This window comes from Xyrauchen texanus, chromosome 47 (assembly GCF_025860055.1).
Source record: "Xyrauchen texanus isolate HMW12.3.18 chromosome 47, RBS_HiC_50CHRs, whole genome shotgun sequence".
Classification (NCBI taxonomy): Eukaryota; Metazoa; Chordata; class Actinopteri; order Cypriniformes; family Catostomidae; genus Xyrauchen; species Xyrauchen texanus.
The window spans coordinates 16,668,255-16,680,575 of NC_068322.1; the positions used below are offsets into that span (position 1 = coordinate 16,668,255).

General features: G+C 36.3%; 1 protein-coding gene across 2 annotated transcripts in view; it reads left to right on the forward strand.

Annotated features, from left to right (window-relative positions):
- Positions 1–12,321, forward strand: part of LOC127638777 (voltage-dependent L-type calcium channel subunit alpha-1C-like) — a 145,847-nt gene that overhangs the window by 91,104 nt on the left and 42,422 nt on the right. The window contains exons 4-9 of one of the 2 annotated variants that reach the window (XM_052120502.1): positions 2,622–2,761; positions 3,631–3,770; positions 5,050–5,211; positions 5,314–5,507; positions 7,403–7,506; positions 11,374–11,546. In XM_052120502.1, the coding sequence (XP_051976462.1) occupies positions 2,622–2,761; positions 3,631–3,770; positions 5,050–5,211; positions 5,314–5,507; positions 7,403–7,506; positions 11,374–11,546 (913 nt within the window). Of the gene's footprint in view, positions 1–2,621; positions 2,762–3,630; positions 3,771–5,049; positions 5,508–7,402; positions 7,507–11,373; positions 11,547–12,321 lie in introns of both variants that reach the window. The other variant, XM_052120501.1, reaches the window with a different exon arrangement.

Here is a 12,321-nt window from a genome sequence, read left to right on the forward strand (position 1 = left end):
TCTCAATGCATATTGTTCTAATGCAGCTTTACTAAAAATAGATAATAATAAAAAGCATATATATATATATATATATATATATATATATATATATATATATATATATATATATATATATATAAGTGTCTGTCTTTACAGCTAAGAATAAAGCAAAACAGATTTGCAAACCTCAAGACTTCCATACACACAAATAAATGCAAATAAGCACTCACACATATGTAAAATGACAAAACTTGTTTGCTGTGGTTCAGTTCGTGAGGTATAGGAACAAAGAGACTTTTGTTCTGATGGTCTACTGTAGTGCAGATGGATCTGGGGTGGCAATCCAAATTGCATGGATCCAAATCCCGGTAGAGCCAGCTTACTATATGAGTTTCAGAAATCACTTGTCAAACCTGCGGCCTTTAGAAGAGGAAAGTCCCTGAAATAAATGTCGCTTACATTAAGTTACTTTGGACAAAACTTTGTTGTATGACAAATAACTGAAGACCTGTCATCCCAGCATGCCCATATTATAAACCGAGCCATGGGAATATAGTGTCTCTCTCAGTGACCATGACTGAAGCTCTTATTTTGTTCCATAAACCCAAATGGCTGTCAGGGGACAAGACTGTCTAAGAGCAGCTCCCATGACCTCTGACCTCATACTGACTGCACCACAAATCCCTTTATACAACTAACCAGATGATAGGGGGCAGAGCCAGACACAGCTATCTGATCCATTGGCCGACAAATGTTGTCGAATAATAACTGAAACAAAGGAGTCTTCCTCAAGGTGGCTCTTACTAGCCTGAAGATTTGAGTCCTTATTGGGACACATTCAAATCTCAGGACGTTTTTGTCTCTATGGAAATATTTAATTTTGTTTATATCATTGAGTTCCTTGGATTTGTACCACAGATACAAATGTAAATCTCTATAAAACGATTTTATTTTTAAATTCTTGGCAAGTAATTACAAATTAATTTAATTGTTTCATCTTGGCCAGCACAGAGAAATTGTGTAATTATTACACTTAATAATGAATAATGATGATATTTAATAGTTATTGACATGAAAATGCACAGTGAAAAGTCGAAAAGAGAGAATTATTATTTTGACTCGTTCTTGATCAGATAAAGACAATGCCTTGGAAATCAGAAATCCCTGTTTAATGTCGTTTAATTGCCATTCTACCACTTACCATATGTTAATGGTCTGTTCTGAAGGCTACAGCACCGAGCCGACCTTCTAACCTCTTATCCAGTCACTTTACAGAACACAGGGAATAGAAAGCATATCTCCAAAAATGAATTCATGATTATATATAACTTATTCATATTTATGTCTAAATATGATTGTGAGGTGTGTGTTAGTTGTTTCATTATTAGTTGTTGTTACATTATGAGTGAGTGTCTGAAAGTGTGTGTGTGTGTGTGTGTGTGTGTGTGTGTGTGTGTGTGTGTGTGTGTGTGTGTGTGTGTGTGTGTGCGCTGTGGTGGTGTTGATTGTGCTGATGACCGAGGGCTCTTGTCAGTAATTGAGCTTAATTAATTTAAGAGCTTCGGATTGATTTCAGAGTTTAGTCAAGTAGGTGATAACAGCTTCAATTTAACCCTGATCTGAGAGCAACTGAATTCATAATGGTCCTGCAGAAATGTAACAACATTCTGATTTTGGTTCAGCTTTGGTTAAGACTAATAAATGCATGCTGAGTAGTAACAATGTTAAAAATGTTTATCTGTGTCTAAAATGTGTTTCTAGTTTCGTTTCATGGAGATAGCATCTCATAAGTTGCTGTAAATGGGACCGTTAACTAAATGACAAATTGGTGTTACTCTACCACGTGAATCTTGAGCATTTTAACTAATTTTTAATCAGATAGGTCACATTTATGGTGATTTCAACCCCCTGCTTAGTCTTATTTGCATTAGAATGTGTTACTTTAGTGCTGTGAGTGATTTATTCAGTTTAAGCATATTTTGACATTTGGCTCTGTTTACCAGTGTTTTTGAATTCAGTGAATTCTGTATCATCTACTGTACATGCGCTCAAGTAATTTTTCCTTAAAATGAAGGCTTATCACAACTTTTTATTTCAGTATCCTTCCCACAAAGGATGAGGCAAGGAAACCATTACCTACAGTGATGTTATGGTCATGGTCATTCGCTGGGATCGACCTGTCTTAACAGTAATTCTCACTGTTCATGTGGGGAAATGTTCTGTTTAGAAATGTAACATGGGTCTACAGCATCAAAACACAGGTCTGAGACTCTTTTTCTGGAGTCCTTACACTCATCTACATAGAGATAAATATCTATGGTAGGTTCTGATCCTCACAGGAAAGTGGGGAGATAGATAGCAAAGACTTTGAAATCCATCTGGCATTTACAGTTGCAGCTTTTCTGCCTTAGAATTCACTCAAACACAGCATGCCTGGTGCACCAACATTCATCTGTGTCAACCTGTGTCATCAAGTTCTCCTCTTGGTTGATGTGCAATAAAATGCCATTGTCCAGAGAAATGGGTGTTGGATCAGCTCACACTTGAGAAAGAGCTCTGAATGGGTTTTCCATTGAAGATATTAGGTCTGATGGAAGTAGAGATCTGATATTCTCTTTATTTATGTTTTGTCTGTCTAGGAACGGGTGGAGTATCTCTTTCTGATCATTTTTACGGTGGAAGCGTTTCTGAAAGTGATTGCGTATGGGCTGCTGTGTCACCCGAATGCATACCTGCGGAACGGCTGGAATCTGTTGGATTTCATCATCGTGGTGGTAGGGTGAGTGAAAGCTCCCTGTGTCAACCCTCACTGAAAGCCTTTTCAGGCACATCTGCTGTATTTATGCATGTGTGGTTAGCCAGCTATGTTCTCTGGTGTGTTTTTTTAGTTATCATAGAAACTGTGTGAGAGCTGACCCCATTTTTAATACAGTGAAAGTGAAAAATGCTCATTGGGTGTTTGTACAGCTTCATTGTGTTTCAGATACTACTTTTGGAAACATGAACTCTGAATAAACTTCTACTTTAAATAAACTTTCACTCTGGAAGAAGAAAAATAACTGAACCCAAAGTAGATTTCTGTGAAACACTCATTTTACATTTAATCACTGAACACACAGTTTTATTCAAAGCGACATACTAATGAGAAGAAACACAAGCAGTTCATCACACAGGAGCCAAGAAGATTTTTCTCTAAAATCAGATTTTACTTTTAAATGATATTTTAAATGAGAACTTCATGATGTAATTCTAACTTAAAGAGAAATGAATAATACTTTAGACAGTTCTTAGACATTAGAAGTCTTCAGTCAATTGAGTAGCCTCGAACAAGCTGCTTTATTCTACATAAGATTCTTTACCCCTCATGGTGGACACCATGTTAAGATCAAGCTGAATCTTGGTAACCTCCATTATTGGACTTGTCAGTTGTAGAATAATTGTTTGATAATTATTTGCAGATGTATTTGTCACCCATGATCAATATGGTGTTTCTACAATGGCATCAGTAACTTTTGCTTTTGCTTGATGCTGCATCCACATCGATAAGTGTCAGTGTAAAGTCCAAGACCATGGTCATTTCAGCCTGCAAAAACATACAAATTTAAATTGAATTACAATTAATCAATATTTTCTCTCTTTCTCTCACAGGCTTTTCAGTGCAATATTAGAGCAGGCCACTAAAGGGGATGGTGGGACTTCAATGGGAGGCAAGGCTGCAGGTTTTGATGTAAAAGCTCTGCGAGCCTTTAGAGTGTTGAGACCTCTGAGACTCGTGTCTGGAGTTCCTAGTGAGTCACACACACACACACACACACACACACACGGACTTTGATGGTTGTTGAGTAAGTCATCCATGAGTCATTGCTGAGGAAGAGAGAGAGAGAGAGAGAGAGAGAGAGAGAGAGAGAGAGAGAGAGAGAGAGTGAAAACATGAATATAAATGAGACATCAATTCATTCCTTTCGGGTGTTTCAAAATTCTCACTGAGTGTTGAATTCAGTATTCTAAGTCAATATAGATTTCTATGTCAGAACAATATTAAGTCTTGTTGTCAGCAGATATTTATACACAGATTTGTATTACCTGTTATAATAACTGTTATTGACCATTTGATCCACAAAATAAAATATCTTTGACATCAATCATGCATGAGGAAAGTGTTACCCACATTATTCTGGAATGCAATTATATTATGTTAATTTTGTAATTTCAGAATGCAGAAAAGTAAGACTATACAATTAAGCAACAAGTTATGACAAAATAACACCCTTTTGCCATGTTTACATTCACAATATAGCACAGCCTTGGGCGCCATATTGCTTTTATCTAACAGTAATTGTATAATAAAATATATGGACACAATTTTTCATTAAAAGTTTTATTAAGCACATTCATTAAGGGTTGTCCTTTTACAAGAAGATATTTTAACTTCGGAGAGCAGATGTTTTGTGTCATAGCTGTTACTGTTGACGTGTTTCATGTGACGTAACTGTATGACTGTGCCGCCATGTTTGTGACCAAAATTCCATATGACTTCTGTGTGCTGTGCTGTGGGATGCGACAAAATTTATATTTCTAAATTGTGAAAAAGTGATACTGCTGTTCACTTAGTGAAAATATTTATTTAATAGTTATTTATTTTTAAATAAAGTTAAAAAAAAAATCTTGCAATTGGCTTGGCTTTGTTTCACCCAATTCAAGCAGCGATGAAGTGGGAGAGCACGTTGGTTTTTGCTCAATTATTCAGACATGTCAGTAATCTGTACATATGTCGATTATATTTATAACATAATTGCGCTGAATACAATTAAACTGGAAATACACATAGAACATTGCTATATTCCTAACACCCAGACTGCATGAAGGGTATGTCATGGCTAATTGTAACACATTGAAATAAATAAAAAGCACTATAATGTCAATACACAGGAAAAAAGTGACGTCAATGAAGCAGGTCAAGTTAGTGTATTTTCACATGGCTGGATTGGTGTTATAAGCAATCAGCCTCCAGGACCATAACTGTCTGATGTAAGATGTGTAAGATCAGATGTTATGGTGTGGTTGCAGGTTTACAGGTGGTGCTGAACTCCATCATTAAAGCCATGGTTCCCCTCTTGCACATCGCTCTGCTTGTTCTGTTCGTCATCATCATTTACGCAATCATCGGCCTTGAGCTATTCATGGGCAAGATGCACAGAACCTGCTTCTTCTTCAGAGACGGACACAAAGGTCAAGACTTTATCTTTTTTAGCATTTGTTTTTCCCTCGTTATAGTCATCACATTCATTTCAGATCAGCTGACAAAGTCCTGTTTACTTTCGGGTCCTATAGCTGAGGAGAAGCCAGCCCCCTGCGCACCAAGCTCTGCACATGGACGACACTGCTCGCCCCCCAACGTCACGCAGTGCATGATGGGTTGGGAGGGACCAAATGATGGAATCACAAACTTTGATAACTTTGCATTTGCCATGCTGACTGTGTTTCAATGCATCACAATGGAGGGATGGACGGACGTCCTGTACTGGGTGAGTCTGCTCCAATAACAGCACACCGCACACACAAAGAAGGAAGTCTTTTCTGAGGAACGATAGAAAGACATGTGAATGGGTAGGGTTAGTAACAAAGTGTTTGTACCTAATCAAAACAGTTCTGAAGTCAATCCTAATGTAATCCTAATAATAATGGGAATAATTTTATAGGATTCCAATTTAACACCAAACACAAACTAACTATAAGAACTCATATCTTCCAATAGGACTAATATGATTTTCAATCACATAAAATGCCCCTGTAAGACAATGTAATACAACGTGGGGTTGCAAAGTATACCGGTACCACAGTACTACCACGGTGCTCAAGCTTCAAAATACCAGTGATACCACAGTGTTTTTTTAAATGGTAGTACAATATTTAGAGTAATACGATATTTACCGTTGTATGTACGGTAGAAATATTCCCATATAGTAGTGATATTCAGCTGAACTCTGTTTGGTTGTGAAGTGGCATTTGCGGCTCAGACTTTGTCTCACCAGGGTAGCTGCATGCATTTTAGTGCTCTTTGACTGCATGCATCTGAGCCCAGTGCTGCAATGGGGGAACACTGGGACCTTGACACATGCTCTCTGAGACTGAACAACTTTCAACTTGACACAGTGTTTTAAAATGCATATAATAGGGTGAAAGACCTCTATCTGACACATGTGTGTATATATAAACCGGCAATTCAAATGAAATGCAGATGGAATATAGGAACGCATTGTGGTTCCTTCAGTTTTCCAGAAATGGTTAAACTGGACTGAAACTCAATGCTGTTGAAGTGACTAAATAAGTACATGATTTTATATTTCATTTGTTTTGTAATACATATAAAAATATGACATACTTTCTATAGTACAATAACAACAATTATATCATAATAATATGAAACTGTAAAGAATAATGTAACAACAGAGTAGCTACATCATTTAGCCCGTTATTCAAAACACAACAGCACTGCCCACTGTGAACTCTCATTGGTCCAAAGTCACACTCAAAATTGCACATAAAAATCAAATATCGTCTGATTGGCTGTGATTATGCCGCATTGCGCAACACATTTCGAGTTGAGTGTATAGTGAACAGACAGATTGCTTGTCGCTGGAATCTCTGGTTGGGACACCGTATAAGAATGAACACTTTTCACAATTTCGGGTTAAGTAAAATAAAGAGGTAAACTTCTACAGTGGTGAATGAGAAACCATGTTTTCTCCAACAGCTAAAGAAACAATGTATTGTTGCCTTTCCACAAGTCTTTTTATTTGAATTAAAGCCACATTAATATAAAAGAAAAGGCTAATGTTATAAAAGTACATAAAAATAAACAAATATAGATATACACTGCTAAATAAAGCCAAAGTCTGGAAAAAGGGTCTGGTAAATAAGAATAAAAGAAAATGCTGTTCAATCATCACTGTAACTAGCAGAAAAGCATTCGATTCTCAAAGGATTCTTATTTTATCCTTTATGATCCTGATAGAAAATCCAGTAGAAATTCTCAAAATATTCCTTTGGGATTTTTTGGCTGGGGATGTGTGTGTGTGTGTGTGTGTGTGTGTGTGTGTGTGTGTGTGTGTGTGTATTGTATATTGCTAAGCTCTACACCCCATCTTTACTGTATCTTGCCCTATTCCAGATACTTGCAGTGATTGACGGCTTTCCAGTTGACACCTCCTAATCTGTTCAAAAAGACATGCCTGAAAGTGTCTCTTTCTCTCTTTCTCTATCTTTCTCTCTTTTGAATATGCTCTAAGCTTGACGGGTTTGCTTGATGTCCTGGGTTTCTGAGGGACTGGCATGAGTTGTTCACTGCACTTGTCTTTTGTCTTCCTCTCTTCTCCACTTGATCTTTTTTCTTTTTCTAACTGTCCCCTCCTCGTCTCAGATGCAGGACGCCATGGGTTATGAGCTTCCGTGGGTCTATTTTGTCAGTCTGGTCATCTTTGGATCCTTTTTCGTTCTAAATCTGGTTCTGGGTGTGTTGAGTGGGTAAGCATTGTGCATTGAATGTTTGTGTGTGAGTGTCAGTGCCGTTTTCCATGGACAATACAAAAAGCCCAGATTGAAATCTTGATTGAACCATCAGACACGTTCTTTCTCAAAGCACTGGGATAGAAAGGGCCGAAAGAGAGAGACCCAGAGAGGGTTTGTGTAGGCCAGACTCTACCCAGATACATACTAATCATTCATTCATCCCTCTTCAACTCTACTCTTCTCTCCATCCCTCTCTCTCCCCACACTCCTCCATCCATTCCCAGGTGAATGATGCTGTAGGGAATTCCTGGCCATGGCTTTATTTTGTCACTTTAATCATCATTGGCTCCTTTTTTGTTCTTAATTTGGTTCTTGGTGTTCTGAGCGGGTAAGGGACACTATTTCTCCCTTCCTCTTTTTATTTCTCTCTCTCACTCAGTTTTTAACCTTTATTGGAATAGATCTTAAATCTTCAGCAGAGGAGAATTAGTTTGTGTGTTTAGGGGGTATGCTTTGTCATTTGACTGTGTGCTTTCTGTTCAACGCCAGTGTGTAGCCAAAAAGGTGAAGTGACAGCTCTATGTGTTCTGTCTCTCTCTCTTTCTTTTGGCCCTGTTTACACCTGGTAGTAAATAAATATTCTGGGCTCATTGCAAGTCAAAGTTCAGTCGACAGCTTTGTGACAATGTTGATTACCACAAAAACAAATTTCAACTTGCCCCTCCTTTTCTTAAAAAAAAAAAAAAAAAGCAAAAATCTGGGTTACAGTGAGTCACTTACAATGGAAGTGAACGGGGCCAATCCATGTACAGTACAGTAAAATAATCTTTTTCAAACGTATAGTCACAAGACATAAACAATATGTGTGTTAACATGATTACAGTGTGATGACATCACTTACTATTTCTGTCTAAAGTTATATCAATATACCCATTTTACAACTTCTTTGCCAAGACAACATGACACCTTAAACCATAAAACCCTAAAACTATGCTGAATGGCAGTTTAAACACCTTTACAGCCCAAATAGTACTCCGGTTTTAACAGAAGAATTAATGTTAGTACTTTTATAAAATCATAAGCTTCACATTTCTGCATTTAACCCCTCAAAAATATGGTCCCATTTACTTACATTGAACAGTAAGTGCCTTGCTCTTACCTCGATTTTTGCTTTTTTTTTTTTTTTTTTTAAGAAAATAAGAAACTAGTCAATTAAATTTTTGTGGTAATCAACATTATGCCATGACATTATGTTCATATTAGGCATACCAAACATGTTCCATTTAAGAATTGTGCATGTATGGGATTTTACAAATTTGGGATAATTCACACAAAGATGAAAATTCTCTCATTATTTACTCATCAAGGTGCATATGTCTTTCTTCACCAGAACACATTTGAAGAATAATAGTAAATATCTTGGCTCAGTAGGTCCTTAAAATGCAAATGAATGGAGATTTCTCTTTCGAAGCTCCAAAAATCACAGACAGTCTGCATAAACGTCATCCATACGACTCCAGCTGTTAAATTAATGTCTTCTAAAGCGATATGTGGTAAGAAAAAGATAAGTATTTTAGTGATTTTTTTTTAACTTCATTTAACTTCCATTCTGCAGCAGTATGTGTATGTGATGTAATCACATTGGCATTTGAAACACGTGAGAACTGACGCACATTTGTCACAGCCGGAAGAACAACGCTGTTTACAAATGTGGAGGTGGAACACTTTACAGTAGCTTGATTGGTTTTGGTTTAGATCCGTATTTTTCTGTTTCTTTACTCACAATGGTGCATTTGTGTGCTCATCCTGGATGTCTCAACTGAGAGGAGAATGTGAGATTACGTCTGTATCATGGCAACAGTAATATGTCACACGAGAGACAGCTTGAACTCCGTCCTCTCATGAAGCTAACTGAAGCGTTTGATTATAGTTAAAAAGTACTTAAATATTTATCTTTTTTCGCACCAGTGATCGTATCGCTTTAGAAGACATCAATTTAAACACTGGAGTCGTATCAATGACGTTTATGCTGACTGTCTGTGATTTTTTGGAGCTTCAAAAGAGAAATCTCCATTCACTTGCATTTTAAGGACCTACTGAGCGAAGATATTTTTCTGTTTTTCTTTAAATGTGTTCTGGTGAAGAAAGTCATACACATCTGGGATATCATGAGGGTGAATAAATGAGAGAATTTTCATTTTTGGGTGAAAAATATTTAAAATACAAATGTGATGTGTTTTTTTTAATGCCTCAGAATGTGGTTGAATGGTCAGGTTTCAAAACATTTTGGACCCCATTTACATCTGTATTTAATTGTGAACACTTGATCACTTGGTGTAAATGATGCCTTACTGTTCCTGAATGAGTTTCTAATGACTTATACAGTCCTTAATATCGAAGTGTAATTTATGTGTTGCTGAGATGACAAAGCTTTGATCATGTTTAGATGTTGCATCGTCTGTCTGCTCAAAAATCTTTGTCTAACTGATCAACAGTGCTGGGTAGATTACTTTTGGAACTGTAATCAAGTACTGATTACAAATTACATGACTAAAATTGTAATTATTATCAATCTCTTGGATTACATTTAAAGTAATCTAAGATGATTCATCTTGGATTATTTTGGATTACATCTGACCTAATTTTTGTTAATTTGATGTCACATGGATTTGAGTAGGATAAACTTGTACCATTTCCACAAAATGTTGCTGAAATGCATGTCAGAAAACTTAATGAAATAAAATATGAGAATTTATATGATTTTTCTGTGTTACACTCACTATTTGCCTGTTAATGAGTAAGGTACTTAAAGGTTCATGAAATACAAAAACACATTTTAAATGTTAAGAATTATTCATCAACATATTTAGAGGAAGAAAAACAAGCATTTCTTTGTGGAAAGTTTCTAGAATTATCTAAAGGCTATCCATGGCTAGTTTAACAAATGTGGTTTTACTCCATTCATTTCGGCATTACAAACGCCATCCATGTGAGGTAAGAGATCAGACCAGTTATATTTGAATCGATGTCATAAAAAACAGTCTCAAAAGTTATTGCATAGGCATATTCATGTAAATTTTTAAAGCGGAGTACAAAAACAAGTTGTGAATCTAAAACTAACTTTACCACGCTAATGCAACCGGATTAGCATTTATGTGTGGATTAGATTGTGAATATGAAATGACACGTATTTGGGCATTTTGATAAGTTTGTTGGCAAAACCTTTCCAAATGCTTAGTTACACTTGGTTCTATGACACACAGGATAATTGAAATAACAATTCAAATGTGCTCGTCAGTTGGTAAGAAATGCACTGTTAAGAAGTTAAGAAAACACGCAAGCACACCTTCAAATACTTGAGTAGATCAGACACAGAATTGGACAGGTAATTAACTTGTGGATGGCAGAGCTTACATTGATTGCACAGTAATGTTTTTGCCCCGTGTCTCCTTAAAAGTAAAAAGAGTTTTGTAAATCCAGTGGTCAAATGCTGAGTGAGACGCTCCATTTTCAGTGTTACAGTTACTTGGCCAGTGGCCTTTCGAAAACACTCAAAGACTAAGGAATGTATATCAACAGTAGAATGAATTACAATTTTTAAAAAGATGAAGTAGTGGAATCTATAAATTAGAAACTATTTACTGCCTTTTTCTGATTAACATGTAATCACGTAATTCATACAAAGATAACTGTAATCTGATTACAAGTATTTTAAAATGAAGTTTACTGTACTTAAATGTAATTGATTTTTGTAATGTAATTGCATAATCCAGATTACATGTAATCAGTTACTACCTAGCACTGCTGATCGATTAATTTCCTCCAATTCAGTCTGTTTGGTGTATTGTATGGATATTTAGAGAAAGTCTCTCCATTTCTCAGAGAGTTCTCAAAAGAACGAGAAAAGGCCAAAGCCCGTGGTGATTTCCAGAAGCTTCGTGAGAAACAGCAGCTGGAGGAGGATCTGAAGGGCTACCTGGACTGGATCACACAGGCGGAAGATATCGACCCCGAGAATGATGATGAAGGACTGGATGACGATAAGCCTAGAAATCGTGAGTACAAGAGAACAGGGCAGTGAAGAACTCTGTGTGTCTGTTAGCATGTGAATGTTTATGCGTGTACGATAGGTTTGTCTGAGCAAATTGAGTATAATTTCATTTATTAGAAATAAGATCAGTTTAAATGCATTGGAGGAATTTCAAATGCATTATCATATTTGTTTTCTTTTTAAAATGGCAACATCTAATGGTTCAGTGATTCTTAAGAGACTGACATTTAGATTTTGTAATGAATACTTTTGAGAATTTCAGATGTGTACTTTGCATGAAATAGTTTCATTTACTGTATCTCTGACCTGGCGTACAGTTTTTATACCTGCAAATATCTTCATATCGTATGGTTCTAAAACAATGTATTTGATACAATGAATGCAGAACCATTCGAAACAAAGGCTACTTTTATTAGTCTAGATTGGGTTATATTTATTGTGTGTATGGAAACTGTTTTTACCTCTTGCTTTAGAGAATAAACCGCAATTATTCATAAAAGATTGATGGTGCAGATTATTGGCTGTCACTTTCATTGAAAGTTCTAGTTTATTGAGATCAGAGTTCTCATTTCTCCAACAGAGACTCACAACTGACACTAAAACTTAGATGATTGCATTGAAGGATGATATCTCAAAATTTCCTTAAATGAAGCAAACGCTACTGTACCAAAGCCTTGTTTTGGAGACAAAATGTTCAGAAAGGATCTAGATAATGTCCTAGAGTCTATTTAGAGGTTAAGGTTTTATTTTAGGGTTCGAGTTGTTTAAGAGTCATTCTA